The sequence below is a fragment of the Microcebus murinus genome, chromosome 19 (genome assembly GCF_040939455.1).
Source record: "Microcebus murinus isolate Inina chromosome 19, M.murinus_Inina_mat1.0, whole genome shotgun sequence".
In the NCBI taxonomy this organism is placed as follows: domain Eukaryota; kingdom Metazoa; phylum Chordata; class Mammalia; order Primates; family Cheirogaleidae; genus Microcebus; species Microcebus murinus.
Window position 1 is genome coordinate 12,794,381 of NC_134122.1, and position 25,028 is coordinate 12,819,408.

Genomic DNA, 25,028 nt, shown 5'->3' on the forward strand with positions numbered 1-25,028 from the left:
GCTTACATATGGTCTTACATATTTTGACTGGCAACTTTTCTCTAGTAACATTCATACAGGTTATATCCCTTATCTGAAATGCTTGGGACCAGAAGTGTTTCAGATTTCAGATTTTTTTCAGATTTTGTAATATTTGCATTACACTTACTGGTTGAGCATCTATAATGTAAAACTCTAAAATCTAAAATGCTCTGCAGTTTTAAGCTTTTTGAGCTTCAGCATGATGCCACAAGTGGAAAATTCCACATCTGACCTCATGTGATGGGGTTGTAGTCAAAATGAAGTTAAAACTTTGTTTCATGCACAAAATTATTAAAAATATTTTATAAATTGCCTTCAGGCTCTGTGAATAAGGTGTATATGAAACATACATGAATTTTGTGTTTATTTTGTTTATTTATTTATTTATTTTTGAGACAGAGTCTCACTCTGTTGCCTGGCCTAGAGTGCCATGGCATCAGCCTAGCTCACAGCAACCTCAGTCTCCTGGGCTCAAGCGATCCAACTGTCTCAGTCTCCTAAGTAGCTGAGACTACAGGCATGTGTCACCATGCCCAGCTAATTTTTTGTATATATATTTTTAGTTGGTCCATTAATTTCTTTGTATTTTTAGTAGAGACGAGGTCTCATTCTTGCTCAGGCTGGTTTTGAATTCCTGACCTCAAGCGATCCACCTGCCTTGGCCTCCTAGAGGCCAGGATCCTCCCTGTGCTAGGATTACAGGCGTTAGCCACCACGCCCAGCCTGAATTTTGTGTTTAGACTTGGGTCCCATCCCAATGATAAGCTCATTATGTATATGTACATATTCTAAAGTCCAAAAATTCCTACAAAATCTGAAACATTTCTGGTCCCAAGCATTTTTAATAAAAGGGATACTCAATATACATCTTGAAATCTCAGTAAAAAAAAAAAAAAGGGATACTCAGTCTGTATGCTTTCTTTTGGAAAAACAATAAAGAAATTTGAAGTGGCCTGTGTTTGATTTGTAACTATTGCTCGTGGTTTATATATTTCTCCCTTTTATGGAACCATGCAGGGGTTGAAAAACATTACATTTAGTAGAAAGTCATGTGATGTAATCTGGGATAAAATTTTCTAAGAGAAGGATGGAAAAGTCAAAATTTGATGTTTATGTTTGCACACACTCCATGTTGTTGGATCAGATAGCCTTGTAATCATCTCATAGCTGCTGCCTCCTTCATTCCTAGTTATGGCTTATGTTGGAGGGCTGTGGTAAAAACTCTTGACTTCTTTACATACTAAAATTTGATTTTTTTTTTTTTTATCTTTTTTTTTTTTTTTTTTTTTTTGAGACAGAGTCTCACTTTGTTGTCCAGGCTAGAGTGAGTGCCGTGGCGTCAGCCTAGCTCACAGCAACCTCAAACTCCTGGGCTCGAGCAATCCTTCTGCCTCAGCCTCCCGAGTAGCTGGGACTACAGGCATGCGCCACCATGCCCGGCTAATTTTTTTTTATATATATCAGTTGGCCAATTAATTTCTTTCTATTTATAGTAGAGACGGGGTCTCGCTCTTGCTCAGGCTGGTTTTGAACTCCTGACCTTGAGCAATCCGCCCGCCTCGGCCTCCCAAGAGCTAGGATTACAGGCGTGAGCCACCGCACCCGGCCTTAACATTTGATTTTTGAAGAGTTCACCTTATTTATAGATTTGAGGAGGCTTATGCCCTGGGCTCTAGAAACAAGGAGAGGGAGTGGGGGTGACTAGGTGACAGGGAGTGTGTTAGTAGAAAGGAAAAGGGAAGGACGGAAAAGGCATAAGAGTGGCAGGATGTGTCTTTTTTTCCCCTCATTAGACAGGGCACCTTGCCATTTGCAGAGTGTGGGGAATCATCACATTGCCACCTGTTTTTGCAAAGAATGAAACACAGCCACTCTAATTCCTATGTTTTGTCTGTGGCTGTTTTCTTACTATGGTGGCAGAGTTGAGGAGTGACCATGTTGCAACAGAGATGCTATGTGGCCCACAAAACTTTTATTTACTGACTTGTCTCCACACAACGTGTTTGCTTATGACTCAAGTTTAGTGTACTAGGTTATTTCCAAATTTATATCTGTAATTTTAATTGTAAAAATGTCTAAACTTATTTTGAAGGATAAACTCTTTGTGTGCTTGTAGTATCTGAGAGATGACATAAATTTTACTTGCTTTTGTATACCATCAGATGTGGGCACTGTCTCCAACCGTCTTTGCACTTCTGAGTAAGAATCTGATGATTGTGCACAGTGACCTGGCTGTTCACTTCCCTGCCATTCAATATGCCGTGCTCTACACATTGTATTCTCATTGTACCAGGTAGTATATTTGTGGATCCTTAAGAAAAAAACTACAAAGCATTTTATTTTTAAAGAGGAAAAAGAGCCCTTTAATGTACAGATTTGTACATTATGTGTGGAAATATGTGTGGATTTATCTTTGGACTTGGCTTGCTTTTTTTGAATAAAGATGAAACAATGATCCATACTTTGTCTTTCAGGCATGACCACTTTATATCTAGTAGTCTTAGCTCTTCTTCTCCTTCTTTGTTTGATGGAGCCGTGATCAGTACTGTAACTACAGCTACAAAGAAACATTTCTCAATTATATTAAATCTTCTGGGAGTATTGCTTAAGAAAGATAACCTTAACCAGGATACGAGGTAACTTAAGTGATATTTTATATTAACTGTTCTAATTTTGTTAACCTTTCTAATTTGAGAGTAAGATATGTAGATTACAGAAGTGAAGTAGCTTCTTAACTGTAAAACACTTTATAATTTGGTTTTATTATTTAATCTAGGCCTTCTTGTTCTTTCCCAAAAGAATTACATGAAAAATCTCAACTTCATTCCCAGTGTTTTGTAGAAGACTGTATGCATAGAGATTTTTTATATTCTTTCTTATAATTTATACTTTTGGGGAGGTTTTCTTAAAAGGCATGCAACTATTTTGACAGTAATTTTTGTAGTTTCTATTTTTGTTTCTTTTTTATTTTATTTGTTTTGAGACAGAGTCTTGCTCTGTTGCCCAGTAGAGTGCCATGACATCAGCCTAGCTCACAGCAACCTCAACTCCTGGGCTTAAGCAATCCTTCTGCCTCAGCCTCCCGAGTAGCTGGGACTACAGGCATGTGCCACCATGCTCGGCTAATTTTTTCTATGTATTTTTAGTTGTCCAATTAATTTCTTTCTATTTTTAGTAGAGATGGGGTCTGGCTCTTGCTCAGGCTGGTGTTGAACTCCTGACCTTGAGTGATCCTCCCACCTCAGCCTCCCAGAGTGCTAGGATTACAGGCGGGAGCCTCCACACCTGGCCTATTTTTGTTTCTTAATGCTTGAGATGTTTGAAAAACCAAAAGAAAACCAGTGTAAGAAGTGAATAGGCTTTTAAAATGTGTTGTTATTTTTTTAAATGTAATATCAACTGTATATTTTGTATTTTAGGAAACTGTTAATGACTTGGGCTTTGGAAGTGGCTGTTTTAATGAAGAAGTCTGAAACATATGCACCTTTATTCTCTCTTCCATCTTTCCATAAATTTTGCAAAGGCCTTTTAGCCAACAGTAAGACTCTCTAGTTTTTTTTATTTTGTTCATCAACTTTTATATGTTTCGTTGGTAGTGGGAGAAAGTGGTTACTTCAGTGCTTTTCCTGACCGAAGATGTATAATCCCTATTTTACTGACAGATAAACAATCAGTCTTGATGTTTTTTCATTCTTAGAATTTGAAAATTAAGGGTTTTTTTTGTTTGTTTTTGTTTTTTTTTTTGAGACAGAGTCTCGCTTTGTTGCCCAGGCTAGAGTGAGTGCAGTGGCGTCAGCCTAGCTCACAGCAACTTCGATCTCCTGGGCTCAAGCAATCCTCCTGCCTCAGCCTCCCGAGTAGCTGGGACTACAGGCATGTGCCACCATGCCCGTCTAATTTTTTCTATATGTATTAGTTGGCCAATTGATTTCTTTCTATTTATAGTAGATACGGGGTCTTGCTCTTGCTCAGGCTGGTTTCGAACTCCTGACCTTCGAGCAATCCGCCTGTCTCGGCCTCCCAGAGTGCTAGAATTACAGGCGAGAGCCACCGCGCCTGGCCTGAAAATTAAGTTTTTAAAAAATGATTGTCACATTTTGAAGCGTATGTGAATGTTTATAAATTCCATATAATTTTCCCTCAGAAAAAGGTTTGTGTATAGACTAAGTGGATTACTTTAAGTGGATTTCATTGAACATTTCATTTCCCCAAATGTTATTTTCAGTGATGATTTCAGGCAAGAATAGTTCCTAGTCCATAGTATGCACTAACTGTTGAATTAGTGAATGGATTCAGAAAATTATGGCAAACTGGTATATAATTTCTCTTGGAAAGCTGAAAGTAACTGTCTTTTAATTTCTAAAAGCTCTTGTTGAAGATGTGAATATCTGTCTGCAAGCATGCAGCAGTCTCCATGCTCTGTCCTCTTCCTTGCCAGATGATCTTCTACAGAGGTATGGACTACAGATTATGTCTTTTGATTCTGGCCCTAAGAGTGTGGAAATGTTATCACACCTGCCATATCTGTTTCATTTTTACATAGGTGTGTTGATGTTTGCCGTGTTCAACTAGTCCATAGTGGAACTCGTATTCGACAAGCATTTGGAAAGCTGTTGAAGTCAATTCCTTTAGATGTTGTCCTAAGGTATAACAGTTGTCTTGGGGCAAAGACATCCCACTATGTTTATATTGTCTAGTTATCTAGTTTTAAGAAAAGACAACTTGTCTGTTAGTGTATTAATGTCATATCTTGTATGGCACTTCTTTTCAGTGATTGAAGTGGTGTCAAAGGATCAAATTTTGCATATCTAGAAGAAAATAACAAACATTTTTTAAATGAGGCTTATAAAATCATAATAGTATAAATTAAGTCATATAGTACCAAAATATGTTTCTTAATAGTTCACATATTTGAAAAACTAAACTGTAATCTCTTACTGTGTTTTCATTAAGTTGATTTGTGAGCTTTAAGAGCCCGGAATTATGAAGTTGTAATACCACGTCTGTATTCATTTTAAATTCTCAATTTTAGTATATTTTTGCTTACAGTTAACAAGGAAATAACCCATTTATAGTATGTGATAACCTTTTAACTAAAACATTTTGCTTAACAGTGACTTTATTTTCTGTCTACAGTAATAATAATCACACAGAAATTCAAGAAATTTCTTTGGCATTAAGAAGTCACATGAGTAAAGCGCCAAGTAACACATTCCACCCACAAGATTTCTCTGATGTTATTAGTTTTATTTTGTATGGGAACTCTCATAGAACAGGGTAAGGCATTTCTTGACTGTTACATCTGGGAAAACTAATTTTAAGAGTATCTTAACCTTCTACCCAGTTTTGAGGAGAAATTATGTCCCGAGTGGTGGAGTAGAAAGTAACATTCTTCTCAAATGGGTTATTTTCATTTTCTTCCATGGGAAAATTGCTTTGAAGATAGTAGCTATAGAAACAAAAGAATGGGCTTTGAAATTGAATAATGAAATATGGTTGACTGTTAACCGAACTGATGTCTTTAATATTTTGGGCAGGAGTTTGGGGCGTAGATATGCTTAGTCACGTTGAATGTTTTATCCAGACAGCTAAATTGTCATGAGCTGTTTACCCCAATATCCCATCCATACCATTCTGCTTTAACTGTAAAAGGCTCCAGAATCAGAGTTTGGCTATAATTTTTCTCAATTTCATGGATTTTGCCTTTTTGGGGTAGGAAAAATTATAGTTCCTTATTCCCATTCACCTTGCAGTTTTTTTTTTTTTTTTTTAATTAATAGAAGTTGTGATTTTCTAATAAATATGAAACTACTTCTCGCAGGAAGGACAACTGGTTAGAAAGATTGTTCTATAGCTGCCAGAGATTGGATAAGCGTGACCAATCAACAATTCCCCGAAATCTCCTAAAGACAGATGCTGTCCTCTGGCAGTGGGCTATTTGGGAAGCAGCACAATTTACTGTCCTTTCTAAGTTGAGAACCCCACTGGGCAGAGCTCAAGACACCTTTCAGACAATTGAAGGTAAATGACTCTGTGCTTTTTCAAACTTTGTGAGATGAATACTTTCAAAGCCCTATTAAGAAATAATGGAACTGGTTGTGGTGTCTCACCCCTGTAATCCTAGCACTGTGGGAAGCTGAGGTGGGCAGATTGTTTCAGCTCAGGAGTTCAAGACCAGCCTGTCAGCCTCGGCACTCTAGCCGGGGCAACAGAGTGAGATTCTTGTCTCAAAATACATAAATAAATAAATAAGAAATAATGGTTCATATCTGTGTTAAAACAAAGATTTGAGAATGTATGATTTAAAATATAAAACCAATAATTTACAGATATGAGGGTTAGAATAAGCTTTCATTAAATAGTGGTATTAGTGCGTTGGTGGTATAGTGGTGAGCATAGCTGCCTTCCAGTAGTGGTATTAGTAATATAGTATGTTGTTTTTGTTGAAAAACAGGAGATTTGTGTGGAGAAAACACTTTCCCCCTAAATTGAAAGATATTTCATGTTGGGATTTTTTATTTTTAAATGATGGATAGAGAAAGGATGCTTGATAAATGTGAATTTGTGAAATAAATTCACATTTATTCTAGAATCATGAAAGATTTTTAAAAATTTAGCATGCTGTTTTTGCTTTCAGGTATCATTCGAAGTCTTGCAGCTCACACGTTAAACCCTGATCAAGATGTTAGTCAGTGGACAACTGCAGACAATGATGAAGGCCACGGCAGCAACCAACTTAGACTTGTTCTTCTTCTGCAATATCTGGAAAATCTAGAGAAATTAATGTATAATGCATATGAGGGATGTGCTAATGCATTAACATCACCTCCCAAGGTTGGTTTCAATGGGATAGTGTTTCCTTGTACTAGTTTTGTGATCAAACCAGGCATATGTGCAGAGGTGAAATCATAGTAGACTTGTTTATATGTGTTTTTATGTGTTTGAGACATCAATACCTATAATTTGAACCAATCCTGAGCTCTTCTTTCCCCTTATTTTAAAGGTCATCAGGACTTTTTTCTATACCAATCGTCAAACTTGCCAAGACTGGCTGACCCGGATCCGACTCTCCATCATGAGGGTTGGCTTGTTGGCAGGCCAGCCTGCAGTGACAGTGAGGCATGGCTTTGACTTGCTTACAGAGATGAAGACAACTAACCTATCTCAGGTAAAGTGGTGTGTTTGGAATTTTTTTAAAAATCTGTTAATTAGAAAACGTGGGTTTAATTTTTTTGGTATGATTTAATCCAGAGATAAAATAAGTTAAAATTTTGATTCATCTTCAAAGCTTTTGATTCTATATTTTGTAAAAGCAACAGCTGCCAAAGTCACCTATTTATGTTTTATACATAGAACATGTTAAAAAATACACATTTCTTATGGTTGGAACTTAAAGGTTGGAACTTTAAAGGTAATTCTAAGGATTTTGTTTATGAGAGAAACAATTATTAAAATTATGGAAAAGTACTTGAATAATTCCTGGTTTGTACGTGGGCTCACAATAAATAAATAAAATCCAAAAATAACAGAATGTTTACTGATTAAGGTAATGCCAATAAACAACATTCAAAGACATGAAGTTAATGATTCTTTAATTCATGTTTATTTCTGCTTTCTGTTAACACATGGAGTAATATGTTATTCCTACATAGGCCACAGATTAAATGTGGGATGGGTTGGCAGAGATTAACACCCATGTGCTGCTAAGTTTCTATTTGTTACCTTTTGTGGCTGGTATTTCATACTTAACATTTTAAAAATTATAAGCTAACTAATATGAAAATAATTGTTAAATATATTTGACTTTAAATAGGCTTAGTCTGTGATTAGTAGTTGTAAATTTAGTAGGGATTTGAATGTTAATAGAATTGAGGTCTGTGATTAATTTTTTTGAATGACATTTTCAGGGGAATGAATTGGAAGTAACCATTATGATGGTGGTAGAAGCATTGTGTGAACTTCATTGTCCTGAAGCTATACAGGGAATTGCCGTCTGGTCATCTTCTATTGTCGGAAAAAATCTTCTCTGGATTAACTCAGTGGCCCAACAGGCTGAAGGGAGGTAAGTTGGAAGGAATGAAAGGAGTGATAGGATTACTTTGTGTTTAAATCCTTTGTATTACTGGCTAGCATGGTAATTAAATGTTGAAACAGTTTTGTTTAATTTCAGCAATTGAAGCTTCCTATAAAGCACTTTACCAGGAATCATATTTAATTTGTTCTTTAATTAGCAGCAATACTTAAGTGCCTTTCTTATTTTGGAATTAGTAGGAAATCGTTCTGTAAATCAATACCTGCCAGTTACTTGTTTTATAAATACTTTTGAGCTTGATCCTGAATTGAGAACTTTCCATATCAGTATGTGGTACAAATTACCCTTTATTGCAAGAGTATTTGCTCATTAGTCTTATGAACTCTACATCTAAACTCATTTAATTCCTCTAGGTAAAGGAGCATATACCATAATAGTCTGTGCTCATTTATGTTCGTTTAACCCAATCCTGAAAATTTAGGAAAATAAAAAACTGTTTATAATTCCACCTCCTTATGGTAACTGTTAGTTTTGGTATATATGCTTCTGGTTCTTTTTTCTTTGATAGTTTTTTCCTCCTCTTATTACAGAAACAGCAGTGTACATAGGCACATGGTTTTATGACTTTTTGCACTCAACACTATTTTTAAAAATATTTTTCCATGTTCAGTATTCTACAACATGATTTTTAATGGAGTGTTTGTGAGTGTACCATAATTTAATATTCCTTGTTGGACATTGAGGTTGATTCAGATGTTTTTTACTAATCTTTTCTTTCTCTCTCTCTTTTTTTGAGACAAGGTTTTGCTTTGTCGCCCAGGCTGCTGGAGTGCAGTGTCACTGCATCCTCCAATGCCTGGGCTCAAGCGATCCTCCTGGCTTAGTCTTTCTCCTGCGTAGCTGGGACTATAGGCATGTGCACCACCATGTCTGGCTAATTTTTTTATTTTTCTATTTTTTTGTGGAGTTGGGGTTTCTCTCAGATTACAAACATGAGCCATCATGCCCCACCTTACTAATCTTAATGCACCATGGCACTTAAAACTTCTGCTCATATTTCTGATACTTTTGTGGATCCATTGTACAAGTCTGTTTACTAGAAGAAAGGCTGTAGACCATAAGACTTATGTTATGATACCTTCTATTACTAAGTTAACCTACAGAAAAGATGGCTATAATTTATATCCCTAATGATAGAGTACCCTCTTCCCTTATTTTGGGTCACTGAGAAATAAGAACCCTGTTACAACCATGAGTGAAAATAGCTGTAGTTTATATTTCTTTATTTATTAATAACATGGAACTGTTCCCCATATATTGACCATTTCTGATTTTTCAAAACATGGGTTGTTGTCTTCATGGCCTCTCTTTTTTTCCTTTATTAATCTGCAAAATTTTATTGTACACTTAAGATTATTGATGTCTAATTTATTATAATTTGTTTTTAATGTTTATGTTGTATTTTGGACACTCAGAAGTGTCCTTATTATGCAGTTAGATCTGTTATGTTGTACATTCTTTCCTTGCATTTCAACGTAGCTTTTCTACACATTATCATCAGTTACTTATAGATGTTTTCTACTAGTTACTTTATACTGTCTTGTATTTTTAACATTGAACTTTCTTTGAACTTAGTTTAGTTTCATTTGTTGTGAGGAAGAGATCTAATTTACACCCCTGCGGCATAGTTATCTCACTGTCTTAGCTTAATTTATTGAGTAATCCATTCTTTTTTTTGAGACAGAGTCTCTCTCTGTTGCCTGGGCTATAGTGTTGTGGTGTCAGCCTAGCTCACAGCAACCTCAAACTCCTGGGCTCAAGCAATCCTCCTGCCTCAGCCTCGCGAGTAGCTGGGACTACAGGCATGTGCTACCATGCCCGGCTAATTTTTTCTCTCTATATATTTTTAGTTGGCCAATTAATTTCTTTCTATTTTTAGTAGAGATGGGATCTTGCTCTTGCTCAGGCTGGTTTTGAACTCCTGACCTTGAGCAATCCGCCTGCCTCGGCCTCTGAGAGTGCTAGGATTAGAGGCGTGAGCCACCATGCCTGGCCTGATCCATTCTTTCACTATTATTATTTTGAAAAATGAGATATGTGTATTTGAAATAAAACTGCTTCAATTTGCATTTAAGGTTTGAAAAGGCCTCTGTGGAGTACCAAGAGCACCTTTGTGCCATGACAGGTGTGGATTGCTGCATCTCTGGCTTTGACAAGTCTGTGCTCACGTTGGCCAATGCTGGGCGTAACAGTGCCAGCCCCAAGCATTCTCTGAATGGTGAGCATTCATTATTTAAATGAAACAAAGCAAAAATTGTAGTGAAATATTTTGTAGTGATGATCATATTGTATATTTTTAGGTTTGTATGCTTTTTGAAACATTTATAATTACTCTGAATCTCTCTCTTATTTCATAAAATACTTTTTCACTCAGGTGAATCCAGAAAAACTGTCCTGTCCAAACCAACTGATTCTTCTCCTGAGGTTATAAATTATTTAGGAAATAAAGCATGTGAGTGCTACATCTCAATTGCTGACTGGGCTGCTGTACAGGACTGGCAGAATGCTATCCATGACTTGAAAAAGAGTACCAGTTCTACTTCCCTCAACCTAAAAGCTGATTTCAACTATATAAAGTAAGACTTTCTTTTTCTAATTATAAATTATGATACTTAACCCAGTTCAAACAAATCTTTGATAACTGTGAAGTTTTCCTGTATGGCAAAAAAAATACTAAAATTGGTCGTATGTGCAAATACAAAATTGTTGTATTTCCAATAATAATGATATTATCAAAATGACTACAACAAGAAAGCAACATTAGAGATGAAGAGGTATTTATGTAATGGGAAAGTAAACTCACAGCTACTGAGACAGTGACTTGCTGTTGATTCTCAGAACCTATATTCTAAAACCTAGATATATGATCACCCTTAAAGGTTGACAGAGTGGGAAAGAAACCCCTAGATACTGCTTGAAAATTATATCAAAATAAGTGCAAGGCCAGGTATGGTGGCTCATGCCTGTAATCCTAGCACTTTGGGAGACTGAGATAGGAGGATCACTGGAGCGCAGGAGTTCAAGACCAGCCTGAACAAGAGCGAGACTCCATCTCTACAAAAAGTAGGAAAATTAGCCAGGTGTGGTGGTGTGTGCCTGTAGTTGCAGGTACTTGGGAGGCTGAGGCAGGAGGATTGCTTGAGCCCAGGAATTTGAGGTTGCAGTGAGCTATGATGATGCCGCTGTGCTCTAGCCAGGTTGACAGGAATAAATAAAATAAAATAAATTTAAAAAATGAATATGAAGAGAAATTTGTCAGTTCTTTATAAAGGATCACATTTGATGGTTTGTTTCTAAATTAGGTTTGAATATATTAAAAAAATTTGTTCTTATCAGGGCAGAATTTGTGAACATCTGCACGTTAAACTCTTGTCTCGTTTCTTCTCATTTCTCTGTGCATTTATTAATCCTGTGATTCAAAGTTGAGTACTCACTGTATCCTAGACAATTGGCTGGGAAAATAAAGGTCATTAGACTTTGTATGATATTCTTGCCTTCTGCTAGTATATGGGTTAACCCGCGATTTCTTTATTGAGAGCATACTGTGTGCCAGGCAGCAGTGGGACAGAGCAGTACATAAAACAGACATGAATTCTAACCTTTTAAAGCAAAGGTTGAAGAAGCAGGATATAGAACATTGATAGAAAGATTAATTGTACCTGTGCCTCAAAGAAAGCATGCAAAGTTAAAGTTGACTTTCTAGTGGGGGAAGACACAAGATCAGGGAATGCCCACGAGGATGCCGTATTGGTACAGACCAGAGGGAACAGAGCTGATATGAGAATGATGGGCTCGGAATATTCTGGAAATGGCTGGGAGGCCAGTGTGGTTGGAGGAGCCTGAATAGTAGGAGATAAGGGTGGAAAGTAGCTGGGAACTGAGAAGAGGACTTTGTTTACTCCCAGTAAAATAGAAAATCTCAGGTGGGATTTGAACAGAGATGTTTTCTGACCTGACTTGGTGGTTCACTCTGTTGTGTTTTAAAGAAATTGGAGGTATGTAGAATAAGAGGCATGTAGAAGGCAGGGCGCGGTAGCTCACGCCTGTAATCCTAGCACTCTGGGAGGCCAAGGCAGGTGAATCGCTCGAGGTCAGAAGTTCAAAACCAGCCTGAGTAAGACCCTGTCTCTACTAAAAATAGAAATTAATTGACCAACTAAAAATATATATACAAAAAATTAGCTGGGCATGGTGGCACATGCCTGTAGTCCCAGCTACTCAGGAGGCTGAGTAGGATTGCTTGAGCCCAGGAGATTGAGGTTGCTGTGAGCTAGGCTGACGCTACTGCACTTACTCTAGCCTGGGCAACAAAGTGAGACTCTATCTAAAAAAAAAAAAAAGAGTCATGTAGACCATTAATTTGCAGGAGCAACGGTAGAGGGAGGAGAAAAGATCCTATTAACTAAAGTAAGGACACACAGAGAACACTTAGGCATGTTTAAGATGTGGATGAAGTCTGGTGTGGTGGCTCACGCCTGTAATCCTAGCATTCTGGGAGGCTGAGGCGGATCACTCAAGGTAGAGGAACTCGAAAACAGCCTGAGCAAGAACAAGACCCCGTCTCTACTCAAAATAGAAAGAAATTAATTGGCTAACTAAAAATATATAGATAAAATTAGCTGGGCATGGTGGTGCATGCCTGTAGTCCCAGCTATTCAGTAGGCTGAGGTAGAAGGATCACATGAGCCCAGGAGTTTGAGGTTGCTGTGAGCTAGGCTAACGTCCGGCACTGTAGCCTAGGCAACAGAGTGAGACTCTTTCTCAAACAAAAACAAAAGAAATGGATTTAGAATTAAGGAAAAAGTCTAAGTTAGAGATATTTGGGGATCATTAGTATATGGGTAATAAGTAAAAGTCCTCTTTCCTTTTCTCCCTCTGTAATCTAGAGCCTTTCTAAGCTACCAAACCGGAGATCAGCATCTAGAGAATAGTGAGTGTAAAAGAAAGAAGGCAAAGGTTTTAGTATTTTACGAAGGGATTACAGAGGAAGCCATTGAAGAAAACACAAAGACATAGAGGAAGGAAGTGTCTTAGATATAGCAAATCCAGGTGGGAGCAGTCAGCCTTGTCATATGTTGCAGGGAGTATAAGGAAGAAGAGTTTTTTATAGAGAGATAAAGAGTGAAACCAAGTTGAATAATTTTAAATGGTAGACAAATTTGAAAATGAAAAGCTTGAAGTAGGTGTTTGGTCAGTGAATTTTTCTTAAAGTCAAGGAGAGGAAGTGGAAGAATATGTGGTTACTTTGTGTTGGAGAGACTGAGTGCTCTTTTAGGCCAAGGAGATGGAGCCACTAGAAAGCAGAGGTTGAAGAAACAGTAGGAAGAACATTGATAAAAGGGTTAGTCAGAGCTCGCCTTTTCGCCTAAAGGAAAGCAGTTAAAGTTGGGTGTAGACAGAGTTTGGGGAGTGTATGGTGGATTGGGAATAGGGGTAGAGAGAATTAAAGCCTGTGTTTTTTTTTTCCCCCTGGGGAATCAGTCATTAACTGAAAGTGTAGGGTATTGTAGAACCTAGTGGGGACAAGGAAATCTGCCACTGGTGAGGACTCAAGACCCTGTAGTGGCAGAAATGATAAATGTGTTGGTTACTAAAACTCAGCAGTTCATCAGTGCCCAGTAATCAAGGCTCCTTTGAGGAGCCTGTGGTGGCATTGATCTAGGTAGAAGCAGGTACAGTCAGTCAGTGATATGCAGTGTTGGCTTCAGGGTGAGTCGTCAGGGAAGAGGGATAGGCAGAGATGGAACAGGGAGTGAGAAACTGTAAGTTTTATTCCTAGTTTTGAAGAGCAGGTGTGGTAGAAATGGGGAGAGTGAAGGATCTGAAAGAAGCAGCGTGTAGCTGCAAGGATGAGGCCTCTTTTCCATGCATTGGTGCTGCAGGACACTAGGAAACAGTTTCAGAGGTGTTGTCATTTTTTTTTTAGGTAAAGTGAGGAGATGGAAAGGAAGAATTCTTTGAAAGAAGAGAAACAGGTGAAAAAGGGAGACAGGCAGGGATGTCAGTATTGAAAGTAGGCAGGATTGAGATGGGAGGAGATCTGCAGGGACTCATGCCATAGGTGAGTAATGGTGCAGAGAGTTCAGCAGCATCTTGGAGAGAACTGAGTGTCAAAGTTGCCTGCAGAGGTCTACTGTCAGTGTGTTGGCCAGGCCCTGGGGATAACAGGTTGCAACACACAAAAAGAGGAAGGAGACACGCAGGGCTGAGTAAGTACAACTGAAGGCCTTTAGCTGTGACTTTCCTGTGTACCGCTCCAATTTCAGTGCTAATTAAGTTGGTAGTCACATCTTCAACATGAAAACAAAAATAGTGGCATACTCGTGGAAGCAATATCTTTAGAATAATGCTGTATACCATGTTGTTTTTCTGGAACTTGCTGTTTTTTTTTAATGGTTCTACGGGCCGGATAGGGTGTAATATAAGCTAAACACTATTTTAATTACAGATCACTAAGCAGTTTTGAGTCTGGAGAATTTGTTGAATGTACTGAGCAATTAGAATTGTTACCAGGAGAAAATATCAATCTACTTGCTGGAGGATCAAAGGAAAAAATAGGTATTTGAGAAAATAATTTTAAAATTAATAATTTTTTTGGACAAGTTGCTCAAAATGTTTGGCTTAGTATATTTTACTGGAAAATCAGGAAGGCATTTTTACATTTATTTGGGGCAGGCAGAGTCCCATGAGAAATAACAAATTTAGGGCTGTTCTATTTACATTTGTTTTGGCCAATGAAAAACAGTTTAAGATTAAGCAAACTTTAAAAAAAGGCTCCATTAGTACTTTTTTCTAGCCATTTTGTTTGAAAAATTGTAGTGTTTAAGCTAAATATTTTTCTATAGAAAATTAAATTTTTTCTTGATTTTCATCTTGTGGCTCATTAAGTTCTTTATCACAAGTGGAACATTTTGTGAAATGTTATAATAAAGTTTTATGAGTATTCTGTGTGGTAGTAAATTTGCTAGATTCAGTAAGATCTGCTATTTAGGTCTTGATTTGCACCTTTATATAGTAGGTTGATGTACTGATTTTTGAGCCTTGGAAGGCAACTGATTTTTAGGGGTCTGAGGTATAGTAATTTTATACGAGGTAATGATTCTTATATAGCTATAAGAAATCCTTAATTGTAGTGTTTAGCTGCTTGGACTTAAATATGAAAAGAGGTATTGTTATTCATTGTCAAATGTTTATCAAAATATATTATCACTGTTGTACAATAAAAGCTAATTAACTTAATGATATTTATTTAACTTCTGTAGATATGAAAAAACTGCTTCCTAACATGTTAAGTCCAGATCCAAGGGAACTTCAGAAATCCATTGAAGTTCAGTTGTTGAGAAGTTCTGTTTGTTTGGCAACTGCTTTAAACCACATAGATCAAGATCAGAAATGGCAGTCTATAACTGAGTAAGTTTAATCTTAAGGAGGTAAATATATATCATGTATATCATACGATAAGTGACATGGGATGGAGAGGGCTGGGAGGAGACAGTTATTAGATTATATTAATGCTAAATACTAGTGCTAATGGCTTTATTTTCATCATAGAAGCAATATGATACGTGAATGCCACTTGCCAACACTGACTGAAATTGAAAATAAAATGTAAAACCCCCCAAAATCACGTCTTGACTTAATATCATTTTACTACAGAGCTGTCTGCGCCTCTTGCTTCCCCCAACTTTGGATGGTAGTGTGGTAGCTTCTTATCAGCTGCTTTATTTCTTTAGTGGTTACAAGTTGAAAAATTTCATTAACTAATTGACAGTAAATGTTTTGTTTCAGAAACGTGGTAAAGTACTTGAAGCAAACATCCCGCATAGCTATCGGACCACTGAGACTTTCTACTTTAACAGTTTCACAGTCCTTGCCAGTTCTGAGTACCTTACAGCTGTATTGCTCATCTGCTTTGGAGAACACAGTTTCTAACAGGCTTTCAACAGAGGTGTGTATATGTGTATTTTTATGAGCATATTCTTATACACATTAATAGTACTTTAGAACAAAGACCTTATATTTCAAGTTTTAAAAATAGCATTTGTAGTTGGACAAGCTAGTAAATCCAGAAATCTGAAATGCCACTTTCAGATAGACTTTGATCTGAGAGAAGTATGTGGGGCACATGAAGAACCTAAAATAACCTCTCAAAGATGGCTAATTGCTCCATTTTTATGTGTGTGTATGTGTGTGGGAGTACAGGGGTGGTGTATATAAAGATACTTCCTCTTGGCAGATTATGTAAATTTTAGATTTGACTCAAACAAAGACACACCTTTCTCCTCTCAAATAGAGTAAAGTTCAGCTAAAGATGGGACCTTCCCAAAGGAATTATAGTCTTTGTTTTTCTGCAGTTTAGCTTCTGCTTTATAGTAAATATGATTACTTTTTTGTGGTGTGCTTTGTATATGATAATTTGGACTTAATGTTCTGAAAAATTTGTTTCCCCTGCAAAACAAAGTTTTCTTTTAGAGTGTAAAAGATTAGAAGATAAAAATGATGGAAGGAGGGGATAGTTTGATATATAAAACTGGAATAGATCTGAAGGAGCCAACCCATATTGGAGTTATCAACATTATACTAGAGAACAGAGGTCTTACTTTGTAGCAGTGTATCTACAAACATCCCAAGAGTGTGTTTTTTCATTTAGTAATCTTGGTTTTTCTCTGGCAGGACTGCCTTATTCCACTCTTCAATGAAGCTTTACGTTCATGTAAACAACATGATGTGAGGCCATGGATGCAGGCATTAAGATATACTATGTACCAGAATCAGTTGTTGGAGAAAATCAAAGGTAAGTGGTCTTATTTTTTAAAATTAGCTTTTTGAGATAAAAATTACACATTTTAAGTGCACAGTTCAGTGAGTTTTAATGTCTTACCTTCTGTAACTGCAAATATAATCAAGATGTAGAATATTTATTTCACCCTTCTAGGTTCCCTTGTGCCGCTCTCTCATTCGCCCCTGTCCTAGGCAATTACTGATTTGGGGTTTATCATTGTAGCTTAGACTTGTCTTTACTAAAGCTTCACATAAATGGAATCATGCAGTAAATTCTCCTGTGTCTGGCTTCTCTTGCTCAGCATGGTGTTTTTAAGGTTCATCCATCTTGCATGTATCAGAAATATGTTCCCTTTTAATGTTGAATAGTGTTAACATTGTATGCATATGCCACAATTTGTTTTTCTTTTCCTCCTTTGATAGATAATTTAGGTTTTTTTCAAATTGGACTGTTAAGTATACAGTTGCTGGGAACATTCATGTACAAGTCTTTGAGTGGGCATACATTTGTGTCTCTTGAATAAAGGCCAAAAGTAAAATGATCACATAAAATAGTTGGGCAGTTTCTTATCAAGTTGTATGTTTAAAATTCCTCTGGCATCTTATGGAAGTTCCAGTTGTTTTACCTCTTTGGTATTGTCTTTTTAATTTTAATCATTGGAATGGATGTATAATAATAGCTCATGTTTTTATTTACATTTTCCTGATAATTGATGATATTGAGCATCTTTCATTTGCATAGTTACCATTGTATATCTTTTTTTTTGAGACAGAGTCTCACTCTGTTGCTCCTGCTAGAATGCCATGTCATCAGCCTAGCTCACAGCAACCTGAAACTCTTGGGCTCAAGTGATCCTCCTGCCTCAGCCTCCTGAGTAACTGGGACTACAGGCATGCGCCACCATGCCTTTGGCTAATTTTTTTCTATTTTTGGTAGAGATGGGGTCTCACTCTTGCTCAGTCTAGTCTCAAACTCCTGAGCTCAAACTATACGCTTGCCTCGGCCTCCCAGAGTGCTAGGATTATAGGTGTGAGCCACCATGCCTGGCCTGTATATCTTACTTTTCAAATACCTGTTCAAATCTTTTGCCCACTTTTTTTTTTTGTATGACTCTTAGCAGTGGATTAAAATAAAGAAACCTTTCACTCACTTATAATGAAGTCATAAAACTTGTTTTTGTGTTCTGAACATAAGTTCTTTGCCACATAAAGTGTATTATGAATGTTACTTATTAAATATTCCAAATAAATAGCTAAAGAATTATTATTTATATAAATAGCTATGTCTTTTATTTTTTAAATTTATTATTATTATTTTGGGGGGGTGTGGACAGAGTCTTACTGTGTCACCTGGGCTAGAGTGCCATGGCGTCAGCCTAGCTCACAGCAACCTCAAACTCCTGGACTCAAGTCATCCTCGTGCCTCAGCCTCCCGAGTAGCTGGGACTGTAGGCATGCGCCACCATGCCTGGCTAATTTTTTTCTATATATTTTTAGTGGCCAGGTAATTTCTTTCTATTTTTAGTAGAGATGGGGTCTCACTCTTGCTCAGGCTGGTCTCGAACTCCTGACCTCTAGCAATCCTCCCGCTCAGCCTCCCAGAATGCTTGGATTACAGGCATGAGCTACTATGCCCTGCCTTAAATTTATTATTTTTTTAATTTCAAAATATTAAGGGGGTGCAAATGTTTTTGTTACATGAATGGCTTTTGTAATGCTAGTGTCAGGGCTATAAGTATGCCCATCACCTGAATAGTGTTCGTTGTACCCAGTAGGTAGGTTTTTGCCTCTGCCCTTCTGCCCCCTTATTTATTTATTTTTTTTAAAGAAAGAAATGTTTGTTATGCTAAAAGGATGCTAGCAGTTTACTTTATTGCTCTAAAATAGAAAAGTTACCAGAATGCTCTGGAATTTTAGTTGAAAATGTGGTAGCTGATGGTACTGAGTAAATTTGAGTATTAAATGTCAAGTAACCCAGCAGCCAAGTACTGCAGGGTGATGACTTGTAACTATGACTCCATCTGAGTTTGGAGCATTGACCCAGTATTTGCAAATTGGGGGGCCTTCAGACAAATCATTAAACTTCTGAACTGCTTTCCTTTTGAGTTATATGGGGTGGATTACCCCACTTTTGAGATTGTTGCAAGCATTTATGAGACGAGAGAGCCCTAGCTAGCATAGACCATGGTATGTCACAGGGTTTTTGCAAGTACCATCATCTTTCCAATCCTTCTCATATCAAACAAGTTTTAAAATTGGGAAGAAAAAGTCATTAACCCACCAGTTATATTCAGAAACAGAACTCCATTTCTCCTCATTTTTGTTTCTTTCTTCAATAAGTGTTGATCAAATGTGCTTTGTGTCAGGTACTGTGCTTTGATGTTGGGATATAATGGTGAACAGGATTATAATGGTGAACAATCCTGTTTTCTACATTTCTTGGATCAAGGGGACTCTAGATTCTAGCAGAGTAAACTGTCATCAAACAAGGAATAAGACTATGGTGTGTTGAATGGAAGTACACATGCATGATGCTAAAGGAATATATGGCAGAGGCACCTGATTTAATCCTAGGAATCAGAAAAGGACTTGGGAAGGAAGTAACATTTAAGCTGAAACTTGAGGTTAGAGATGAGAAAGAAGGCAGGCTGATTTTTTTAGAAAAAACATCATGGGTGAAGGCCAGAGAATATAATCAAAGATTCTTAGATGACTGTTTGCCTGAGGGATTGTAATAAGAGATGGAGCTGGGTGAGATTGAGATTGGAGTGGAATGCAAGGCATCCGCCATTGCCTTGCAACCCAAATTGAGGATTTGAGGCTTTGTCAGAATGTCAGTGGGAAGCCAAGCCATCAGAGGAGTTTAAGCAAGAAGGCTAAATATTCAGATTTATCTTTGTGTAATATCCTATCAGTTGCAAGTTGGAGAATGGATTAGAAGAAGATAAGAATGGGGACAAAGGGACCAGTTAGGCTAAAGTCCCTTCTAAAGAAGGTAACTAGGGGGTGACAGTAGGGACAGAAATAAGCAAATGGGAGATGAGAGCTGAAAGTAAATTTTAAGATGATTGCTTTGCTCAAAAAACTGGGTTGATCTTGTGTCTTTCCTTGAGAAGGGGAACACAGGAGAAGGGAGCAAAGGGTTTGGAGGGTGGTAGAAAATGAATTATAAGTTGGAGTGCTGTTGAAAACCTAGAAAGTAACCAGGTGGCAGGTGGAAGTCAGATGTCAGGTAGATTGAAGAGTTACCAGTATTTGCATGGTAACTGAGGCCACAGGAGCAGATGGTAATGTTCAGAAAGAGTATGCAGAGTGAGGGGGGAGTAGAGATCCTAGGACCTAGCTCAGCCCCAACAGTTTTAATGGATGGATAGTGGAAGAAGAAAACAAGACTAAGAAGGATTCTTCAGCAAAATAGGAGGAAAAACAGGAGAGGGTTACGTGGTCAGAGAGGGAAGAGGGTGCTTACAGAAGAAGAGGGGTGGTTTAGCCTTACCCCACACGTTGGTCTCAGCTCTTTTCTAAATATTCAGAAACTAAAAAGATAATTTCTTATAGTGAATGGTTTCATTTTTCTCCACTTCATTGTATACATTTAAAATTCAACAAACACCTACTGTTCATTGTATGCCAAGCGCTATGGAAGTTGCTAGGGGCTTATGGGTGTCCTTGTTTCAGGAGGTTGTGAGGAAGGGGAATGGTTGGGGAAGAATTTTTTGGCCTTGTTTCCATGCAATCTGGGGTTAGACAAATCAGGGAGTAATGAAATGTTTTCTTCTCTTCAGAACAAACAGTCCCAATTAGAAGCCATCTCATGGAATTAGGTCTAACAGCAGCAAAATTTGCTAGAAAACGAGGGAATGTGTCACTTGCAACAAGACTACTGGCACAGTGCAGTGAAGTTCAGCTGGGAAAGACCACCACTGCGCAGGATTTAGTCCAGCATTTTAAAAAACTTTCAACTCAGGGACAAGTGGATGAAAAATGGGGGCCTGAACTTGATATTGAAAAAACCAAGTTGCTATATACAGCAGGTTAGTAAAATGGATTATGGTTAATACATGAGTATAATAAAAATTATGTTTATGAATGTTACTGTGTGTGGTATAAGCCAGTAATATTAATAGATAAGTTGAATATTCGCCATGGTTACAAATGGTTACAAAACATTTGTGTCCTGAAAAGTAAGTTGTTTGTGATAGACTTATCTCTATAATTCAGTGCTTTTAAAAGAAGTAATTTTGTTATAATGTATTAAAGTAAGAAATGTTTCCAGGGATCATTGATTATCACTGGATTTACATGTTTTTAAAAATTCATTAATTTACACTGAAATAATGCCAATCATTTGCTTTTATGGGTTCTAAGTGCTGATTTTTTGGTTTTCTATAGGCCAGTCAACACATGCAATGGAAATGTTGAGTTCTTGTGCCATATCTTTCTGCAAGTCTGCAAAAGCTGAATATGCAGTTGCTAAGTCTATTCTGACACTGGCCAAATGGATCCAGGCAGAATGGAAAGAGATTTCAGGACAGCTGAAACAGGTTTACAGAGCTCAGCAACAGCAGAATGTCTCAGGTCTTTCTACTTTGTCTAAAAACATACTCACTTTAATAGAACTGCCGTCTGGTAATACGGTGGAAGAAGAGTACCCTCGGATCGAGAGTGAATCCACAGGTAGGGTTTCTTTATTAGCTTTAAAATAATAATTTTAGGGACTATATTTCTCCCTATTTTAAAGTTTACAATGTTAGGCTGGCTGTAATTTGCCACAGAAAGTGTGTCTATGGAAATTTAGGGTATTATTACATTACCTGAGAGTAACTGAAGCATATTTAGGATCTGATGCCCTTTGATAAGTCACTGAACTCTGCCCTCAGGCCATACTTCCAGCCTTTCAGATTAAAGTGGTTTTTATGTACTCAGGTGTTTTTGCTGGCATTAACTTCTCCTGCCCCTGATATCTAAAATATCACCTCACACTAGAAAGAGCAACAGAGATATGAAATAGTAGCCTGTGTTTCCTTTTATTGGTGGAACACAGAAACTATAGAAAGATTCAAGTTTCCCATCCTGACACTAGTGCTAGTAACACAAAATTACCTGGCAAATAGGGTAGTTGATTGATTTAATCAATATTGAGTGCCTGTTGTAATAGTCACCATTATCTTATTTTTATAGTCTGGGAGATAATTAACCTCTTAGTTGAAACATTCATTTTGTTGTTCTGAAGCCTAGGATTTTAATTACTTGTAGTGGTCTTATAAAATAATTCTAATATATGTGTTATAAGATCTTGATATTCATAAGGGATATACCTAATGATCATTATAAATCTTCATCTTTGACAAATGCACTATATAACGGGCAATTTCCTCACCTAACCTGGGAATAAAGATTTTTGCTTCACGAATCTCTGTGGATAAGATGGTATACTCATGGTGAAGAAATAGCCAGGGAATCCAGAATGCATGACCTTGGATAGCTTGTCTGACACCTGGATCATTTTTAAAGTTTAGTGTCATGAAAGACATTGCTGTGTCCCACAGATGATAATCTAAGCTTACTTGTGAAGCCAACTGATTCATTTCAACATACCAACCTTTTAGAAATCATAATAGAAATTTCCGCCTTATCAAGTTAAGTATGATAATATTGTGGAACTTACTGTTTGCAGATAAAAACTTGAAATGTTAATGATTAGAGATTTATGAATGTAACATTGCTGAGTTATTTTGTTATTTTTTTTTTCCATCATGGCAGTACATATTGGAGTTGGAGAACCTGACTTCATTTTGGGACAGTTGTATCACCTGTCTTCAGTACAGGCACCCGAAGTAGCCAAATCTTGGGCAGCACTGGCTAGTTGGGCTTATAGGTGGGGCAGAAAAGTGGTTGACAATGCTAGGTATGTACATTTAAATATGTAATTTATTTAATGCATTGCAAAATAGAGATTTTAAATGTCTGCTGATATGATACAGTTTGATAGCTAAAACACTGAAGACTCACTTATTTTTTATAGTCAGGGAGAAGGTGTCCGTCTGCTGCCTAGAGAAAAATCTGAAGTTCAGAATCTGCTTCCAGATACTATAACTGAAGAAGAGAAGGAGAGAATATATGGTATTCTTGGACAAGCTGTGTGTCGGCCAGCAGGAATTCAGGCAAGGAAAACATGATACAGTGTGGGGGGTAGTAGTGTCAGGATCGCTATTCCAAATCCCTGATTTTGAGAAAATTGACCACATATTCTTGATTATGGGGTTTAGGCAATTATTGTTGCCAATAACTTTTGAGTTTTATTCTGGGCAAGAATAAAAGGCAAGACCCCATCTCTTTAAAAAAAAATTTTTTTTTTTTATTTAAAACTAGCTGGGCATGGTGGTACATACCTATAGTCCTAGCTACTTGGCAGGCCGAAGTGGGAGGATTGCTAGAGCCCAGGGGTTCAAGGCTGCAGTGAACTATGTTTACACCACTGCACTCCAGCCTGGGCAGCAAAGTGAGATCCTGTCTCAAAAACAAACAAATAAACAAAAATACCCCCCAGAATGGAGGCTGGGTATGGTGACTCACACCTTAATCCCAGTACTCTGGGAGGATTACTTGAGGCCAGGAGTTCAAAACCAACTTGGGTAACATAGTAAGACCCTGTCTCTACACACACAAAAAAACCCAGAAAAATTAGCTAGGTGTGGTGACACGCCTGCAGTCCTTGCTACTTGGGAGGTTGAGGCAGGAGAATGACTTGAACCTGGGAGTTTGAGGCTACACTGAGCTATGATGGTGTGATTGCATTCCAGTCCAGCCTGGGCAACAGTGAGACCTGCTCTCTTTAAAAATAAAAAAGGATGCAGTTCATTTTATGTAAATTAAATTTCTCTGAATTACTCTTCTGATCAGAAATTAGGTTCTTTACCCTAGTTTGAAAGCTTTAAAAAATACACCAGTGCCTGAACTGTATCTCCAGGTATTCTGAATGGGAGTGTGTGTGTGTGTGTGTGTGTGTGTGTGTGTGTGTGTGTGTGTGTGTGTGTTTAAGCTCACTGGGTGATTCTAATAAACATCCAGAGTTAAAACCAATGGACTAGATGGTCTGTAGGATTCACTCCCTACACTGTCAAAGTTCTGTCAGTTCTAGAATGTAATAACTATTGAGTATTTATAGGCGTAAAAGGCATGGATTTTACTTACTAGCAGTTAAACTGTTAACTCAGTTCTTGCTCTACAAGTCTTTGCCAGAGTTTGTGTTAGGTACATGCACAGTACTGTAAAGAGAGTAAGGTCTATTGTATGTATTCTGTGTGCATTCATACTCAGACTTTTGAACAGATCATGTTTAATTTTCTGTAGGTAGAATATTGTAACTTGGAAGCATTTAAGGTAGAAAAAACCAAAAACGTCTTTTAATCATTGCTAAATGCATATATCCTTCATTTGGCTACATAGAGACGCATGTCGACATTGATTTAGTGTGTATAGCACTAAATATGCAATAGTTTGGTCTTTTGTAAATGGAAGGAATGTTTTCATGATAGCCAATCATATATCTTTTTCTCTTTTTCAATTTGTGTTGAAAAATAGCTTTTTGTGCCTAATTTTTCTTCAGGATGAAGATATAACGCTTCAGATAACAGAGAGTGAAGATAATGAAGAAGATGACATGGTTGATGTTATCTGGCGTCAGTTAATTTCAAGCTGCCCATGGCTCTCAGAACTTGATGAAAGTGCAACTGAAGGAGTTATTAAAGTGTGGAGGAAAGTTGTAGATAGAATCTTCAGCCTGTACAAACTCTCTTGCAGTGCATATTTTACTTTTCTTAAACTCAATGCTGGTCAAGTAGGTAGCACTGTGTTCTGTTTTTTAAAAATTTATTTAGAATTTATTTCGTATTAAACAGAAGCAGTGTTCTGAATTGTTTTCTTATTTCTTCCCTTGATTGTTCACCCTTAGATTCCTTTAGATGAGGATGACCCTAGGCTACATCTAAGTCATAGAGTGGAGCAGAGCACTGATGACATGATTGTGATGGCCACGTTGCGGCTGCTCAGGTTGCTAGTGAAGCACGCAGGCGAGCTCCGGCAGTATCTGGAGCACGGCTTGGAAACGACACCTACCGCTCCGTGGAGAGGT

At 37.5% G+C, this 25,028-nt stretch overlaps 1 protein-coding gene across 3 annotated transcripts in view; it reads left to right on the forward strand.

Annotated features, from left to right (window-relative positions):
• Positions 1 to 25,028, forward strand: part of SMG1 (SMG1 nonsense mediated mRNA decay associated PI3K related kinase) — a 105,424-nt gene that overhangs the window by 48,989 nt on the left and 31,407 nt on the right. For all 3 annotated transcript variants that reach the window (XM_012736041.2, XM_075995141.1, XM_075995143.1), the window contains 22 exons: positions 2,184 to 2,314; positions 2,496 to 2,657; positions 3,441 to 3,559; positions 4,388 to 4,475; positions 4,565 to 4,666; positions 5,158 to 5,298; positions 5,843 to 6,042; positions 6,659 to 6,855; positions 7,025 to 7,189; positions 7,929 to 8,083; positions 10,189 to 10,331; positions 10,488 to 10,689; positions 14,562 to 14,671; positions 15,376 to 15,523; positions 15,902 to 16,061; positions 16,787 to 16,907; positions 20,680 to 20,928; positions 21,287 to 21,571; positions 22,658 to 22,802; positions 22,920 to 23,058; positions 24,504 to 24,734; positions 24,849 to 25,026. In XM_012736041.2, coding sequence (XP_012591495.1) covers positions 2,184 to 2,314; positions 2,496 to 2,657; positions 3,441 to 3,559; positions 4,388 to 4,475; positions 4,565 to 4,666; positions 5,158 to 5,298; positions 5,843 to 6,042; positions 6,659 to 6,855; positions 7,025 to 7,189; positions 7,929 to 8,083; positions 10,189 to 10,331; positions 10,488 to 10,689; positions 14,562 to 14,671; positions 15,376 to 15,523; positions 15,902 to 16,061; positions 16,787 to 16,907; positions 20,680 to 20,928; positions 21,287 to 21,571; positions 22,658 to 22,802; positions 22,920 to 23,058; positions 24,504 to 24,734; positions 24,849 to 25,026 — 3,571 coding nt within the window. The remainder of the gene's footprint in view (positions 1 to 2,183; positions 2,315 to 2,495; positions 2,658 to 3,440; positions 3,560 to 4,387; positions 4,476 to 4,564; positions 4,667 to 5,157; positions 5,299 to 5,842; positions 6,043 to 6,658; positions 6,856 to 7,024; positions 7,190 to 7,928; positions 8,084 to 10,188; positions 10,332 to 10,487; positions 10,690 to 14,561; positions 14,672 to 15,375; positions 15,524 to 15,901; positions 16,062 to 16,786; positions 16,908 to 20,679; positions 20,929 to 21,286; positions 21,572 to 22,657; positions 22,803 to 22,919; positions 23,059 to 24,503; positions 24,735 to 24,848; positions 25,027 to 25,028) is intronic.